The sequence below is a fragment of the Moschus berezovskii genome, chromosome 7 (genome assembly GCF_049115385.1).
Source record: "Moschus berezovskii isolate FMDL1 chromosome 7, NW_MosBer_1.0, whole genome shotgun sequence".
In the NCBI taxonomy this organism is placed as follows: Eukaryota; Metazoa; Chordata; class Mammalia; order Artiodactyla; family Moschidae; genus Moschus; species Moschus berezovskii.
The window spans coordinates 50,872,615-50,891,651 of NC_142466.1; the positions used below are offsets into that span (position 1 = coordinate 50,872,615).

Sequence of the window (19,037 nt, forward strand, 5' to 3'; positions counted from 1 at the left end):
TAACTTTCAGAATAAGAACAAATCCCATGAATCCAACAATTTGTTTCTTGGCCCAGTTCTCCCTCATGTCTATAGTTCTGTTTTTCATTCTGTTGGTTAGAAAAGCCTTCTAATATTACAAAATATTATTTAATCTTCATTTTCAGCCATGGTTTGCTCCAAGAACTACTAGGATTAGAAATCTGGTCTCTATTTCAAAAGATCCTCAAAACAGCTACATATTTATTTTTAAGCTGTGAGATCACTTGTTCATATAGAATGGTCAGATGAGATCACTGATGCTATATATACAAATGGGCTGCATATTTCAAACACTTCTCTTGTTTTCAGCCTTAATAAAGAACTGCAAGCGTATCCTCTAAAACATGAACATACTTTTCCTAAAGCATATGGAAATGAGTAAATCAGTTATAGCACACTCCAAAAATATCTAACAGGGCAGCCGAGAGAGGAAAAACAGAATCATCACTTTTTTTGGCCTTAGAACTTCTACAACTGTTTGAATGAATCTTATCAAGGCTCATTTCCCGGTTGGGTCTTCTTTGAGGTTTTTATTAGAGAAGTCTACTCAATACCATTTTAAAATACACTGCCAGAAAAGAGCAAGAATGCATTATTTCTGTGAATGTGAGAACACCACTAATTATTTTTCATGCCAGATAAAATTAAACAGCCTTTTATAGAAAAGGTCCCCAAAGCAGAAGTGAGCGTTAGTCACTCATTTTCCTCCAAGTGCATTCAAACCTTTCTTAGAAATTACACAAAGGAGATGAACAAGAATTATCCTGGACACAGGAAGAAGGAAGCTGATGGGCTCAACTAGCCCACCCAAAGTTCTTCCAGAAAGAGGGGAAGTGTATAACCAGAAACAAATGCCGATACTCACGATGAGAAGCTGGCAGATGAGCAGGGCACAGAATATTCAAATAAATCCCTGTAGAAGGGCTGTTGTAATCCTATGCCTGCCTATGCAATCTCCAAAAGATAGCAAGAGCTCAAGTTCTTAACATAGCAAAAACTCCCTGTTGGGATTCTGTGCTTTTTTCTTTCTTGCTGGCACCGACGGAGCACCTGGGCAGAAACTGACAACGGAAGGGTACCTTTGCTCAAGACCTAGGACTAGCAGGAGCCCGAAGTCTACTCTTCCTACACCCAAGTGGGCTGGTACTTGCTGGAAGATAAGCCATCCTTCCTCAGCTTAGCTGGAGAGCTAACCGCCTGTCTGAAATCTGATGCTTAACCCATTAAGACTCACGGTTTAAAGCAAAAATCTTATAAGGTAAAGCTGGCTACAGCTTAAGACCAAAGCCTTGAAAGTTTATAAAACAGGCAAGCCCTGACAAGGGAGGGACTCTTCAGAGCCTCTTTGGGGCTGGATGAATTCTGGGGCTCTGATTAACCAGACAAGCAAGACTCTAAAACCCAGGGTCCCTGTTTGTAGGTGGTCTTGGCGTTTTAACACTTACGAAATTCAAATGTAAATGCTTCTTAAAAAAATAACTATCTTCCCAAATGCCATCACTATAAGAAAATAAATTATTTCACTTAGAAATTCAGTGTGGAATTAGCCTTCAGTTAACTAACAACTAACAGTTTCATTTGAAGTTGAAATGATAATCTAATTAAATCCAGTTATTAAACACATCAAATAAAGGGTGAAACTGCATGAGGCACTAAATATACAAATGTTTTATATATATATATATATATATGCAATTAGAATACACTTGTTCATTTGGCTCTCTAGAACAATTCACACTAAGGAAAAAAATAATCCCTGTCAGGAGAGACATGTTATTTATAATCATTCTACTTTTGGGTTTTATGTAGTTTTCTGAAATATATACTTTCCCATTGATCTGTCCAATTAGATCTTCATAGATACTACACTTCTGATTTTTAATGTCAACAGAATGTGTCAAACAAAGAAAAATGACTCTCCACTTTAAATTTCTGGGTTAGCCATGGGGGCAAGTCATGTTTTTCCATCTGAACATAAAAGGGAGATTGAACAGAAGAGATCAAAATCCTGGCTAGCTCTTACATATGTTTTTATGTTGGGCGATTCTGTTACCCTCTCAGCTCTTCTGATAACCACTGAACATACCACTTAAGGGAAAATGCATTTAATTCTGTTGCAGATTGCATCAGGAGACTCCAGAAGGTCAAGTAGGATACTCACAAATTAAAGCAGCCCCAGTTTCTCTTCAGCTCACCCTCTGTCTTTGGTATAATACAAACACAGAGGTCAGGTCTGACTCACCACCACAAACACACCACCTCTGCCATGCTCTGTGACATTCTTTACAGATGGTCTCAGAAAACACCAGGTCCCCTCCAGCCAGACCAGTCAGTGCAAATTGGTCTTGTTCTTGACAAACAGCATTCATATCCCTGCTGTCAGGTTCACCGCAGTGGGCTCAGAGTTCTGTTTGAGAAATGCTCCTGCCCAGAAAAAATATTTACACAACGGAGAGTAGGCTGCACTGCACCACAGCCGTCTACCTTCTCTGCCACGAGACTCTGACTCTCTCTGACTGACCAGGTCTTATCTGTGGCCTTTGTACCGCATTTAACATCAGCATGGAGACAAAACTTGGAGCCAAATAACTGACGAGGTAACAAGATTTTATGACAGTTATTTAAACATTTTAAATATTTTTATGAAAGTTATTTAATTTAAAATGATAACCAAATGGTTAATGCAGTTCAATAAGTATATTGAATGAGTAAATATGCATCTGTCTGGGAAAATATACATATGTTTAGGCTGTGAAAGAGAAGAGCAAGAGGGGAGAAACTGTAATAGACTAGCAAAGGCAAGTCTATTATTAGAAAAAATACAAATGGTGATGGCAAGCATAAAAAGTCATTTAACTGTCAAACACAAGACAATTTTCTTTCCCCAACATCCCAGCATCTGACAGAGCCTGGCAGAGGGCACCTGAGCAGGTGTTAATTAGATCATGACAGAGATAGCAGAACAAGGAGGATGGTGATTTCTCCTGACTTCTGACCAGCACTTTACATCTTAAAAAGTGTTTTGACGGTTATTGTTTTATTTTTTCTTCATAACAATCCTGTAAAGAAGGTAGGACAAGTATTATTATCTTTATCTGACAAATAAGTCACTTGTTATTTGGCTTCTAAAGAGACTCTAAACTCTAATTAAAGTTTCACAACATTAATTAGTGTTCAGAGAGGCATCAATCAGTACACTGTTTATAACACGATGGGAAAACCTGGGAAAAAGCAGACTGTCCCTATCCCTAAATTCTGCAGAAATACACCAATTTTTCTAACCAATGACTCCCATTTACTTCCTACTTGGCTATAAACAAAGAGAACAGTTAATCATGAGCAATTTATGATGTTCATACTTCATTACATTAACAAATGACATTAGTGTACTCTTAGTAACACCATAATAAAATGCTTTAAATTAATGAAAACAAAACTGGACCAATCAACAGAAGTAGGATGAAGGATCTGGTGAAAAAGACATAAAATTATGACAAACAATTGATAATGAGGGGGTGGGCAGTAAGAAGAAAGATGAAATCTGGAAGGGCTTTAGAAGTAAGTTTGCCAGGTTTAGCAAATAAGAGGACACCCAGTTAAATCTGAATTTCAGATAAACAAAGGGTTCTTTAATAGTGTAAGAATGACTCTCTTTTATCTGGATACTCTGTTCACAAGGAGAACTTCAACTTCCACTAGAATGTAAGATTCCTAAAGGCAGGGCTTTCTGCATATTTTGTTCCCTGCTCTATCCCCAGGGCCCGGAACAATGTTTGGCACATTTTAAGGGCTCAATACATGACGTACTGGTAAAGTTTATTTCTTAGGCTTAGATGGTATGTACATGAATGCCTGCTATATAACCTTTACATATTTTTTTATGACTGAAATGTACAATAATACATTTTACAAGTTACAGTTATTAATTAACCACTCTTATAAGGGGGAGGAGGTTGGGGGATGGAGTGGGAGTTTGGTACAAGTAGATGCAAACTATTACATATAGAATAGATAAACAAGGTCTTGCTGTATAGCACAGGGAATTATAGTTAATATCCTACGATAAATCATAATGGAAAAGAATATAAAAAAAGAATGTACATATAGGTATAACTGAATCACTTAGCTGTACCAGAAATTAACATTGTAAATAAACTATGTGTTAGTTGCTCGGCCGTGTCTGACTCTGTGCAACCCCATGGACCTTAGCCCACCAGGCTCCTCTGTCCGTGGGATTTCCCAGGCAAGAATACTGGAGTGGGTTGCCATTCCCTTCTCCAGGGGATCTTCTCAACCCAGGAATCAAACCTGGGTCTCCTGTAGTGCAGGCAGATTCTTTGCCATCTGAGTCACTAGGGAAGCCTACTTCAATTTTTAAAAAATCAATACTTTCTACCCAATCTAACTGAAGGACTCAGTGGGGAATGAGAGTGTAAAATGACTTGTGAATGGTCCCTTATCCAATTTAAACTCTAGACAGGGACGTGAACATGGTATGATCAGTCTTCAGGTGTGTCTTGCAGCAAGGGCACAGTGTAACTAGGTTGTGCTTTTCTCAGTTGTCTTCTTTTGCATCTGCTATATTCCTCAGACCATGAAAAGTGTTTCTTTTGCCAGTGTTCTGACTCCATCGTCACATGAGATTTCTGCTCATGTTCTGAGGAGCCCAAAGCAGTGATTTTTCAGGGGGAGGGGGTAGGAAGGGAGACCTCTTTGGGACATAACACATCTAGGGGAAGTATAGTTTAAGAAAGCATATTTAATATTTACTTTATTTTTGAAAATGAATAAAACATATATTTACTTCATACTTAACACTTCTACTGAACTATCCAAATAATGTAGTTTTTTCTCATGGGAAAGATCAGTCACCAGCCTTTATTAGCTTTCATAAAGCTCTCTTTATCCCATCTTAATCTGGGTCTGTAAATGTTCTTAAGTTAACTACATTTCAAAAAGTATAGTTATAACTCACATACGTTTTTGTATTGTTTGGCTTTTTTTTTTTTTTTTTACAATGGCTAGGTATTTCTTCTGTAATACAAAGTGAGAAAAGAAATGCAGAGATTCTTATAAGTATAATTTCAACTATATGAAATATATAAAATTTATAAAATGAAATAATGCCATTTGCAGCAACATGAATGGACCAAGAGATTGTCATACTGAGTGAAGTCAGTCAGAGAGAGACAGACAAATATCATATGATGTCACTTTTAAGTGGAATCTTAAAAAATGGTACAAATGAATTTATTTTTGAAACAGAGCCACAGATGTAAAAAACAAACTTATGGTTACGGAGTTAGGAGGGAGAGGGGATCAATTGGGAGACTGGGATTGGTATATACACACTACTATATATAAAATAGATAACTAATAAGAACCTACTGTATAGCACAGGGAATTCTACTCAATAATCTGTAATGGTCTATATGGGAAAAGAATCTAAAAAAGAATGGACATATTAGTGACTAAACAACAAATAACTAAATCACTTTACTGTGCACTTGAAATTAAACACAACATTGTAAATTAACTATACTCCAATAAACTTTTTTTAAAAAAAGTAAAATAAAATTTTAGAAAAGAGAAAAAAATAATGGCTATATGGAAAATGAGCAAAACATTTATTTCGGAGTGGTGGTATTACCAGTAATTCTTGCTTTATTTTTTGGAAAATACTAAGCTTCTATACTATAAAATTTTCCCTAATGAGTTTCATATATATGTGTGTGTATATATACATACACACACACATATATGTATATATAGTTTATACATGCATATGTATCTGTGTGTATATACACACACACATATTTATATACATATATGTACATATAAAATAAAGGTATGTGTGACTAAGCCTCTAATCAGATTTGTTTACAGGCTTAAAGAGGCCATGGTGACTAGTACAAACAAAAACCTTCTGTTCCAGGCACCTGTCTGAAATAACAAATCATACCCTGACACCCCAGAAGTCACAAGTCAGAGAGTTTTTCTTTGCTTTCAGACTCAGTCCTTAGACCTGTTAGGCAGGCTACCAAGTGAGGAAGGAAGGTTATAACTCTATCATCAGACTTCAGGAACAAAGGAAAGTGATACTCCAGGACAAATCAAGTTGGAAAAGGAATTAGGGTCACTTGGGATAAGTATCTAAACCCCTGAATATAGAATTCTGTCAGAGATACCAGAGGGTTTTGAAGAACAACTTCAAGACCCCTTCCTCTGAGTGTGTGAAAAGAATTAAGGGCAGGAGAGGGAAAGGAGATGATAGTATCATGGGGGGATTGAAACCCACTCAAAACTCTTAAGAAAATTCACAGTGTTTCAATTTCTGCCCGTATCAAATATTTGACTAGAGAAACAAGTACTAATCCTAACTCTTCTTTCTTCATTTAGGTAAGTTACTGAGCTTCTCTGTGCCATGATGTAGGGACAGCAGTGGTGGTGGTGAGAGTGATGATAACACATACTCTCATAGGATTACAGATGATTAAGTATAATAATGCAGGCAAAGCATCTTGGGTACCATGGTAATACTAACAGTTCATTAAATATTATGTATTGTCATTCACATTATTGACAGCAATCCTGAGCAGAATCTATAAAAGTCCTGAGAAGTCGAGCAGCAGAAAGGACAGGAAGAAGAATGAACGGATTAAGATCAGTTGTTCCATAATTAACAACTGAGTTTATCTGGGTTTGATCTGGGGCAAGCTATAGCATCTTGTTAGAGAGGATGCTTGTAGCTGGGATTGCTGACACAGAAAGTCTCCTAGGGGGTGAGTGGGCCCATTTCAGAGGTCTCCTCCTTCTCCTCCTGATATTTTACAGCTTATACAACACTTGTAGGCATGTTTCTGAAGCTCTCATTGGTTCTAACCCTGCAGGCTGACATACTTACTGATGTTTTACACATGGAGAAATAGTCCTGCCCCATTAATTCATGGTAATGTAGAAGATGGGTCTCCTGACTCCAACCCTACATTCTCTCCATTACCAGTGCACAGAGACAGCAGTGCAAGGACTCAAGTGCTCCACAAGAATTTGCACATAAACAATTACTGCTCTCACACATTCTGCTATTTGGCAAACAACTTAAAAGAAGAATGAACACTTGGAGTACTACTTTGGAGAGGTTGTCATCTCCTGCCATATACAGTATTATACACTTTTCTCAGTGTTTGTCCTATAAATTTCTCCAAAATCTTATGTAAACAATACAAATTACAGATATGCAAAATATATAGGCTTCTAATATAATCAAGTAAGAATCAGAATACAAATCTTTATGATTCATAATATCTATAGCTTACTGTATATTTCTTTTTGGATAAGTTAAAGAATGAATATACCCTTCTCTTATCCCACTCCCCCACTGTTGGGCAAAATCAAACAAAAGCTGCTTGGGAGTGAATACTAAGGATTGGTTTTAAGCATTCAGATTCATCTCTTCTCTCATTGTTTGATCCCTCATAAAGAAGTGTAAGAGAAGTATACATTATTCTTGCATTAGCATTCAGGATTTTACATTTATCTTTCAACATTCCAATAGAGTTGCCTTAGATAATAATTTACCTAACTGATTTTTGTACATAAAAACTAAAGATAAAAGCAGATTCTGCAAGATTTTAAACAACAAAAACTTTAATGGACAGAAACTGCTTTGAAATTCTAGTTATCTAGGCAACTTATTATTATTTATCCATTATTTAAAAAGAAGCAAATTAGTCTGAGCAAAGACACACACTAATGCACACACACACACACATACACTCCAGAATATGGAGTTACCTGAGGCACAGCCGTTAACTTTCGTGGTGTGAGCCATGCTGGCTTGAATCCAATGACCGATCCAGAAAGGAGTGAGAAGTCATGCAAATTTTATGCATCAAGTTCCCAAATGCATTCAACCTGAAACAATAAAGAGAGCCCCATCAAAATGGGTCATTTAAAAATATGTGTAACACTAAATCTTAGCCTTCTGTTTACAAAGATGACTGCTAATGGACAGAGCAAATCAGAAAAGTGGGGAGAGACAGCCTGTGCAGCAAGGTGGTGACTGCCCTGTATCTGGCCACTGGATGTTTAGAGTGATGCACCCACAGATGCACCCATGGACAGGGACTGAAAGCGGGTCTCTAAACACAATACTTCTATGGGAGATAAAATAGGTTCTACAGAAATGTGACTTTTTGAGGAAGGTGTCCTTCAAATATAAATACGTATCATTTCACAAACTATTTCTGGTTTTTAAACTTATCTTCCTTTCCAAATTTTGGTTCAACAGTTTCATTTTTTCAATTACAATTTCAAAGCAATGTAAAATGCTATGCAAAATGCTGTTGTTGCACCAAATGTTCACATATTTTAAAAAGATTAATTTCATGTGAATTCTCTTGTAAGATCTCAAGTTTTTCACTGATCCAGTCTTTTAAAACATAAATCTGATCCAGGCAGTCCTCGTCTTAAAAAAATATAAAAATAAAGATCTGCTCTGTCCTGTTGGATAAACTTCAAATGACTTAGCATGACATGCAGTTTTGAAACATCAGGGTTTATGTTAGGCAACATATTTCTTATTTTATATTGATTTTCTACTTAAAAGTTAACTGAGATTACTACAAGACATTACAATCATAAAATTTAAAACAAAAAGAAAAGAAGCCCATTGCTCTAACCTTTGCTTCCACAAAATGCTTTTTGAAAAATATTGGCAAGGAAAGCAATGAAGGTACAATCAGGAATATTCCATTTCTTCCATTGTGCCCAAATTCTCACTCTAGACCAACAAAATCTGAAGAAATTTAGCTTAACAAATTCCAAGCTGAGAGACAGAGTGAAAATTGAGAAACCTACATAAGCTCTCCCAAACAGGAGAATTCTAAAATAATAACATATCCATGTATCCTGTATCTTAATGCAGCTATTGATGCCATTTAAGAGCTTTTAATAATACAGTAAAATACTGAAAGTATGTTGATCAAAAAAACTATTCTGTCATAACCTATTTTGTTAAAAATACATATATACATATTTATACATCTATTTAAAACAATTAGAATAAATACACCAAAACATTCATTGTGGTTGCCCTTCAGTGATACAATTATCCATGATTTTAGCTCCTTCATTACTTTTGTCATAGTAATTATTTATAAAAGAGACATTAGATACTTCCTGTCAACTTGGTTTAGTTTGCTTTAAAATGAACTGAAGAAAGAAAAAAGCATTTTAAAATGCTATGCAAAAGGAAACTATCACGCCACGGTCATGGAGATTGTAAGAGGTCAGAAATATAAGTAAACAAAAAGGAAGGAAAGGGGAACTGGCTAACCCCTTTGATCACACAGGGTGAGAATTCCTTACTGCTTAGCTGGGGATCTTTTCTTCACTCTCTGAATGGGTCTGCACTATGGTTCAAAGATGTCTACTGTGAAAGCAACTCAGTGCACTCTGAGGGACCTTCTACAGGCTGCTTCTGAGAGGCGTGCTCCCTTGTGTGGCTTTTCCAGCTACAGCTGAGTACTGCTCAGCTTGCCCACAGAGACTCAGGTCTCACTCTTCCACTGGGAGGCCTCCCACCTCCCTGCTGGTCCCCAGTTTCTATCTGGCAGCTCACCAAGAGGACAGGACAGCTCTAATCTCTCTATGTGGTCATCACCTGACATTCTGTTGGAAATAGGCCCTGGTTCAGGTCCATGGCACTCAACTTGGAGAGTCAGAGCTAGGCAAATATAAAGGCAGGCTTTAGGGATAAGAGTGAGCATTATGTCTGACAAATGTAGCTTTGTTAATAAAATAAGGTGGGGACTGGGAGAACTGAAGGAGGAGTGGGGTGACGAGAGGGCAAAAGGAAGAAGCCCAGCTTCTGGAATTATTCAAGTAACTTTACTTTTAAAAGCCAACAACAGCAAAAACTCTTTACTGGTCTCAGTCGAGCCCTGTGTGTGTGTGTCTGCGTGTATGTGTATTCTTCCTTCATAATGGCTTGTAAATACCACCATTTAAACTCTTGAGGGAAAACTGAAGGCAAGAAGAAACATGCTGCTTGTGTTATGGGTGAATGAAGTATGTGTCAAGGTATTTGGATGGATATGTGCCCAGAATCTTCCGAGTCAAGCTTCATAAACTTTGGTCCAAGGTCCTCTCCTTGAACATCTTTCACCTGGCAGAAGATCTTTATCTCAGATCCAAATTGGTCTCTCCCACCCTCCCCCAAACTGAACAATAAAATCAAAATGAGGAGGAAGCCTCAAATTAGGAACCACAGGCATATCACTGGTAAAATAACAAGACATGCCTGTCACTGGGTGTGGAGCCTGTCAGTGTCTGTGCAGAAACAAGTTTTATATTGTGTTATCGATCTTTCCCAGTTATTGTTCATGCCTGACAGGTGGCTTCAAATTGTGAGGACTCGGTCTTCTTAATGATATGCAGATTCTTATGTCAGTGCATTGTATAAACCATGAAAGGTTTGGCTGTGATCCATTCTCTGTTACAGATCAATAAACTGTTTCTTTTCTCTGTCAGAGAAGACTGCAAACCTGTAAATCTTAACTAGTACAACAGTGGCTTGGCTTTTCTGGCTAAGAAAAAGCACTTCTTTGAAGGGATTTAGAAAAATATATCCACAGAGAAAATAATTTGCCTTCTTGCCTGTTTATTTAAAGAGACTGATTTGCATTGAAGAACAGCTCCCCAAGTATGGTGCCGAAAATAATGTAGACGCATGAATTAACCTCACAGATACATTAGTTTAATATGAAACAGATATGAAAAAGAGCTCACTTGATGTTTTAAAAGAACATCAATGAAAACAAATAAGCAAAATAGAAACTTGATGTGCACTCTAAGCCAGTATTGCCAACCAATCAAATGCCAATGCCCTGGTTACAACCAAGATTATGATGGTGATGGTGACAACACTGATGGCAATGCTGATGACCTCCAGTGCTGATCAAGCGCTTACAATAGTTACTGAAATCTAAAATGTCATCTACTCTGAAGTGTACTGTTAAGTGCCATTGGTTAAAAAAAGATGTTGTTAATTAAATGCTAATAAAATGCTCCGATAAATTACAGTAATTGTAAGATATATCCTCACTTAAGAAGTGTTAAAATGTGCATCTTGAAATTGGTGAAATAATGTTATCTTTAAGGCACTTTTAAAGAACTTAACAGTTATTACATTAATTAAACTACAACAATCCTATGAAGTACTAACATCCTCTCGCTACATTTTACAGATAGGAACCTGAGGTTTAGAATTTGCTGAGGTCACATAGCTGGTAAATGAAGGAGCTACGTTTTAGAGCTAAGCAATTCAGCTACAGCTCATAGGCCATGCTTTGTGGTTAGTGACTTAAGAGTGAGAGCATGACTGCCGTAAGAAGTAAGAACTCCCATGCATAAAGTCCCTTTCAAGGAGTTACCTAAGGGATGGATATGCTTACTGAAAGGATGCTTTGTTTTAATCCCTTTTAGGTAGAAAGTTATGTTTCAGAATTTTATGTAATATTGGTTTTAAAGCAATTACATTTCAAACTTTATTCTTTCAGATTAAATGTTTAAGGGCTTGAGGAGGAACCTTCTCAATATACCATGGTATACTCAATATACCATGACACACAGGGTATATTTTAGCACTTATTGGTCATAATCTCTTCCAGAGTCCATAAGATAGCAATCTTGATTATTAATCTTGATTCATTAGACTTTGCCATGAATGCCATTTGACTCTTTCAAAAAATTCAGTGCTTAAGAAATTTTTCACCACTGAGAACAGGTGGGAGATTCTCAAGGGAACTGTAGGAGTTTAAAAAATGGACAGGATAAGGGTAGTATAACTGGAATAAGAAACTTGCTGCTCAAAATGACAATTATGAAAGGGGAAACAACCATTTTGACGTGCAAGTTCTAGAATATCTTTTATAACATTTTCAAAATATAATTTATAAAGTTACAGAAGCAATATAAAGAATTTGACTTAAAATCTGGAAAAGACAAAACATGCCAAAAAATGACAATTTACTATCTGACAATCCTAATGTTGTCATTGCTACCACTTGAGACACTTTTTAATATATTGACTATATGCATATTTTAATTACCTCAATGTGCTTTTAAAGACCTACGCCATCCTAGAATCTGAACCAGCCAATATTTTGTTTCCATTTCAGAGACATAATGTCGGCAGCAGCATGGCACAGGAACGGGGGCTGCGCAGTGCAGGAGCTAGCCCACATCCAAGGTCAGGGGTGACGGCTGACAGGAGCTACCCCACGTCCAAGGTCAGGGGTGGCGGCCATGAGGAGATACCACACGTCCAAGGTAAGGAGCAGCGGCTGTGCTTTGCTGGAGCAGCCGTGAAGATTACACCCCACGTCCAAGGTAAGAGAAACCCAAGTAAGATGGTAGGCGCTGAGAGAGGGCATCAGAGGGCAGACAGACTGAAACCACAATCACAGACAACTAACTAGCCAATCTGATCACACGGACCACAGCCTTGTCGAACTCAAACTAAGTCATGTCATGTGGGGCCACCCAAAACGGACGGGTCACGGTGGAAAGGTCTGACAGAATGTGGTCCACTGGAAAAGGGAATGGCAAACCACCTCAGTATTCTTGCCATGAGAACCCCATGAACAGTATGAAAAGGCAAAAAGATAGGACACTGAAAGATGAACTCCCCAGGTCGGTAGGTGCCCAATATGCTACGGGAGATCAGTGGAGAAATAACTCCGGAAAGAATGAAGGGATGGAGCCAACGCAAAAACAACACCCAGGTGTGGATGTGACTGGTGACGGAAGCAGGGTCCGATGCAATAAAGAGCAATATTGCATAGGAACCTGGAATGTGCGGTCCACGAATCAAGGCAAATTGGAAGTGGTCAAACAGGAGACGGCAAGAGTGAATGTCAACATTCTAGGAATCAGCGAACTAAGATGGACTGGAATGGGGGAACTTAACTCAGATGACCATTATATCTACTACTGTGGGCAGAAATCCCTTAGAAGAAATGGAGTAGCCATCATAGTCAACAAGAGTCCGAAATGAAGTACATGGATGCAATCTCAAAAATGACAGAATGATCTCTGTTCTTTTCCAAGGCAAACCATTCAGTATCACGGTAATCCAAGCCTATGCCCCAACCAGTAATGCTGAAGAAGCTGAAGTTGAACGGTTCTATGAAGACCTACAAGACCCTTTAGGACTAACACCCCCTAAAAATGTCCTTTTCGTTATAGGGGACTGGAATGCAAAAGTAGGAAGTCAACAAATACCTGGAGTAACAGGCAAATTTGGCCTTCAGGTACAGAATGAAGCAGGGCAAAGGCTAGTAGAGTTTTGCCAAGAGAACACACTGGTCATAGCAAACACCCTCTTTCAACAGCACAAGAGAAGACTCTACACATGGACATCACCAGATGGTCAACACCGAAATCAGACTGATTATATTCTTTGCAGCCAAAGATGGACAAGCTCTATACAGTCAGCAAAAACAAGACTGAGAGCTGACTGTGGCTCAGATCATGAACTCCTTATTGCCAAATTCAGACTTAAATTGAAGAAAGTGGGGAAAACCACTAGACTTTTCAGGTATGACCTAAATCAAATCCCTTCTGATTACACAGTGGAAGTGAGAAATAGATTTAAGGGACTAGATCTGATACAGTGCCTGATGAACCATGGATGCAGGTTTGTGACACTGTACAGGAGACAGGGACCAAGACTGTCCCCATGGAAAAGAAATGCAAAAAAGCAAAATGGCTGTTTAAGGAGGCCTTACCAATAGCTATGAAAAGAAGAGAAGTGAAAAGCAAAGGAGAAAACGAAACATATACCCATTTGAATGCAGAGTTCCAAAGAATAGCAAAGAGAGATAAGAAGGCCTTCCTCAGCGATCAATGCAAAGAAACAGAGGAAAACAACAGAATGGGAAAAACTAGAGCTCTCTTCAAGAAAATTAGAGATACCAAAGGACTATTTCATGCAAAGATGGACTCAATAAAGTACAGAATGATATGGACCTAACAGAAGCAGAAGATATTAAGAAGAGGTGGCAAGAATGCACAGAAGAACTGTATAAAAAAGGTCTTCATGACCCAGATAATCACGATGGTGTAATCACTCACCTAGAGCCAGATATCCTGGAATGTGAAGTCAAGCAGGCTTTAGGAAGCATCACTACAAACAAAGCTAGTGGAGATAATGGAATTCCAGTTGAGCTATTTCATCCTAAAAGATGATGCTGTGAAAGTGCTGCACTCAATATGCCAGAAAATTTGGAAAACTCAGCAGTTCCCAGAGGACTGGAAAAGGTCAGTTTTCATTCCTATCCCAAAGAAAGGCAATGCTGAAGAATTCTCAAACTACTGCACAATTGCACTCATCTCACATGCTAGTAAAGTCATGCTCAAAATTCTCCAAGCTAGGCTTCAGCAATACGTCAACCGTGAACTTCCAGATGTTCAAGCTGGTTTTAGAAAAGGCAGAGGAACTAGAGATCAAATGGCCAACATCTTCTGGATGATCAAAAAAGCAAGAGAGTTCCAGAAAAACATCTATTTCTAATTTTTTACTATGTCAAAGCCTTTGACTGTGTGGATCACAGTAAACTGTGGAAAATCCTGAAAGAGATGGGAATACCAGACCACCTGACCTGCCTCTTGAGAAATCTGTATGCAGGTCAGGAAGCAACAGTTAGAACCGGACATGGAACAACAGACTGGTTCCAAATAGTAAGAGGAGTGCATCAAGGCTGTATATTGTCACCCTGCTTACTTAACTTATATGTAGAGTACCTCATGAGGAACGCTGGGCTGGAAGAAGCACAAGCTGGAATCAAGAATGCCAGGAGAAATATCAATAACCTCAGATATGAAGATGACACCACCCTTATGGCAGAAAGTGAAGAACTAAAGAGCCTCTTGATGAAAGTGAAAGAGGAGAGTGAAAAAGTTGCTTAAAGTTCAACATTTAGAAAACTAAGATCATGGCATCTGGTCCCGTTTCTTCATGGCAAATAGATGGGGAAACAGTGGAAACAGTGGCTGCCTTTATTTTTTTGGGCTCCAAAATCACTGCAGATGGTGACTGCAGCCATGAAATTAAAAGACCCTTACTCCTTGGAGGGAAAGTTATGACCAACCTAGACAGCATATTAAAAAGCAGAGACATTACTTTGTCAACAAAGGTCCGTCTAGTCAAGGCTATGGTTTTTCCAGTAGTCATGTATTGATGTCAGAGTTGGACTATAAAGAGGGCTGAGTGCCGAAGAATTGATGCTTTTGAAGTGTGGTATTGTAGAACTCTTGAGAGTCCCTTGGACTGCAAGGAGATCCATCCAGTCCATCCTGAGGGAAATCGGTCCTGAGTGTTCATTGGAAGGACTGATGTTGAAGCTGAAACTCCACTATTTTGGCCACCTGATGCAAAGAGCTGAGTCGTTTGAAAAGACTCTGATGCTGGGAAAGATTGAGGGTAGGAGGAGAAGGGAACAACAGAGGATGAGATGGTTGGATGGCATCACCGACTCAATGGACATGAGTTTGGGTAAACTCCGGGAGTTGGTGATAGACAGGGAGGCCTGGTGTGCTACGGTTCATGGGGTTGCAAAGAGTCGGACATGACTGAGCGACTGAACTGAACTGAACATACTAAGATTTGTCTCTTTAGGTACAAAAGTGGGCATGGATACATCCAGGTCTCTCACAGACTCTCTCCCATCCACATCCACTCTACATTACGAAAGTACATCAGCATCTTTCCAAAAGTATGCAGAAGGAAATGCCATCAATGAAGAGGTTAAAACCTTCTTGGAGCCTGCAGATGCCTCAGAGCCTTGCATGGCTATGCTCCAGCTGGGTTGCTGTGCATCACACAGCTTCCTCAACACTTAGAAGTAATGGTAGCAAGTTTTCTTTCCTGGAAATTTTCTGTGATGGAAGTTTATCAGCTCATAACCTAGGCTGAAACCAGGTACTTCTCTGCAAAAAAAAAAGAGTAAAAACAGTCTGGAGAAGAGTAGACAAATGAAAATTAGAATTATTAAAGTTTGTGAAAAGTTTACCACCTTCACATTTTTTACTTTAGAGGGAAGTAATGTTATGACTCAGGACAGGCATGTGAAATGGTATTTATTGACTGCATTGGTTTACCTCTAATGGGTTTAGGGAAAACAGACCATTAGAGAATCCTAAACCTTGATGTTATAAATAGTCTATATTAGTGAAGCCTTGCTCTTAGCAAGCATCTCTCCTGGTGGTAGATTATGAGTTAAATTATCAGTGCTTTTGCTTACTCAAATATCAAAGAATCAAACCAGTTACAGATATAAAAGAATTAGTTTGGTACAGTTTGAAAAGATTTTTCTTCATTTCCTATTCAAATTATTTAAAATGTGCAGCTCTTTATTTACTGCTGTAGCAGACATTTTCCCTTTAATTCCTTCAGGATTCTTATGTGATAGTCTCTGTAATTACTTTTAAATTGATCAATACTGTTAATAACAAGTTCAAGGGTACCTGGACTAAATAAAAGGGATCACAGCACATTCTTAGATTCTTATCTTCTAAAGAGTAGGTCTCCAAGTGTGGTTCCCAGAGCAGCAGCAAAGCATGACCTTCTGGGACCTACTTAGAAATGCAAAGTCTCAGGCCACTCCAGACCTCCTGAATCATCAGCTCCAGGGTGGACCTTAAGTCAATGAGGACTTTAAAGCCAATCAGTAACATAAGATAAATGATCTTATTTTTAAGTAGTTTGCTTACGCATTTTATTATCTTTAATGAGAGGTAGGTCAGGGCTCCTTCAGTTATGATATCATGGGGAAAGAACACTGGACCTGGACCTTCCAGGAACAGTTTATTCAGACCAGTCCTTTGATTTTAATTTTCAAAAAATATTTTATTTTCTAATCTTTAGAGCAGAAAGGTTCAGCCATGCTACACAGAAACTTCCCAGATATTCTTGTATTTTCCCCAGAAGATACAAGCTTATTTAAGGGAAACTTAAAGGAGGTCAAGTGCCTAGATCAGAAGGTACTTTATAATTTGCTGCCTGACAAAAGTTCCCCAAAAGTTAAACTGTGTTATCAAAATAGCATATGTACTTGAAGTGAAAACGGTTACGGGAAAACCTGCAACCAGAAACCAAGTCCAGAGATGTAAAAAGACAGCACTAGCATCTACTGTACTTCATTCACAGTCAAGTTCAAGTTGCTCTAAACAGGCCATTGAAGCTATTCCAGTAAGGCTGGAAAACTGCTTTCCCTTCAGCTGAAATAAATCTCATTTATGCTTTTATCTTTTTAATATAGACTCAGAACATTCTCTGCTCTTTTATTGTCTCAGGCTTTCCAGCTGGGACAAGCAGACTGCTTTCATGACTGTGCAAAAATCTAGCTGATGTTCATCTACCCATGCTCGAGGGCAAATTCTAGCTTATGCAGGGTGGGGGCGCTGGCATCTGCCATGGAGATTTCATTTAAAACTGGGAGATGGCTGAGAATCCCTGTTTCCTGCTGGTGTCCCATTCTACTGAGAGATGCTCCGGGTGACAGCGGCGTGGTGACAGCCTGACCTGACCGGCCTCAGGTCACACCCAGGAGGCAGGTCTTTGTCGTCTTGTCAGCATGGAAACTGTCGGCTCCTGGGGTTACTCCCACCAATTTCAAATGCGGAGAAGCCACTGATGCTCTTTTCAGTGCCAATTCAGAAGCCATCAATCACCCAAGACTTCTGCCACATTCAGCTGGGAAATGCAACAGGCCAAGGGAAGCCGACTCCCCGACAAAGACTTAAAACCCTTTCTCCTCACCTAAAGTCCTGCCTCTTCCGTCCTGAGCTTCTCCATTCCCGCTTCTAAAAGACTCTGACAGCAATGTCTCAACTCCACCACGCTAGGAAAAGTACCAGAGCATAGAACTTGCCAAAGAAAAGGCTTCACCCCCCTCACCCAGGGCAGAAAGGCTGGGTTCAACATAAACTGAAGCCATGTACCAAGAAGTCTGGCTCATAAAGTGTGCGATTTGGCAGCACTTAGGAGCCAAATGCCATCAGCTTCTGAAATGAGGGCCTTGGGGCATGACTGAACATTCAGGCTTCTGGGTGATAACACCAACTGGGCAGAGTCTGAGACAATGAGGTAGAGAGCGAGCTCCCAAATTCTGAAAGACAGGGAACGATGAGATCCAGACCTGGGGGGATAAAAGACCCGATAGTATATGTCTATCAGACTAAAGCAAAGTTAATTCACAAACATTTGAAACTACAGATGGCATCAGAGAGAAACAAAACCAAAAATTTCTAGCTGTCAAGGGAAGATAAAAGTTCATTAATGACACAATAGCTTTATTTTTAATTTAAAATGTCTAGCAACCGTGTTTTTACTTGTTCTACACTATTTAAAAAAAAATAACGTTTGTGTTGATGGACATCTACATGTGTTGGTCAATATTTACTAAGTCCCATGCTACTCAAAGCATGGTACCCAGGTCAAGAGCAGCAGCATCTGTGTGACTTCTTAAAAAAAGTAGACTCTTGGACCCCATTGAAGACATACTGAATCAGAATCGGCATCCTAAGAAGCAGCCCAGGTGATTCGTACACACACTGTGGTAGGAGAGGCACTGGCTTAGCCCTGTTTTCCCCATCAGGCCTCATGCTTCTGAACAGGTTACCCTGTATCCCAAGGGACCCCCCGGGTGGTTCACAGCCTTGGCTGGTCACTGGAATTACTATCGAGGTCCAAGTACATGACTGGTAATTATGTGGTGATATGGTGTTACATTATATGGTAATAATTATCCATGAAGTTGTGCAGTTGGGGCCCAGGCAGAAGTATTTTTTAAGGCTCCCTTAGGCGATGCCAATGTGCTATGTTTGAGTCACTGGTCTATTTCAGTGGTTCTCAGAGTGTGGCCCCAGAACAGCTGTATTACCAGGGAACTTCACAGAAATGCACATTTTTTTCTTCCCACCCTCCTTCCAGCCCCTGCTTTACTCACAGT

General features: G+C 39.1%; 1 protein-coding gene across 3 annotated transcripts in view; it reads right to left on the bottom strand.

Moving 5' to 3' along the window:
• Nucleotides 1-19,037, bottom strand: part of KANK1 (KN motif and ankyrin repeat domains 1) — a 221,831-nt gene that overhangs the window by 54,507 nt on the left and 148,287 nt on the right. For all 3 annotated transcript variants that reach the window (XM_055428336.2, XM_055428333.2, XM_055428334.2), the window contains exon 3: nt 7,816-7,935. In XM_055428336.2, the coding sequence (XP_055284311.2) occupies nt 7,816-7,852 (37 nt within the window). In that variant the 5' untranslated portion in view covers nt 7,853-7,935. The remainder of the gene's footprint in view (nt 1-7,815; nt 7,936-19,037) is intronic.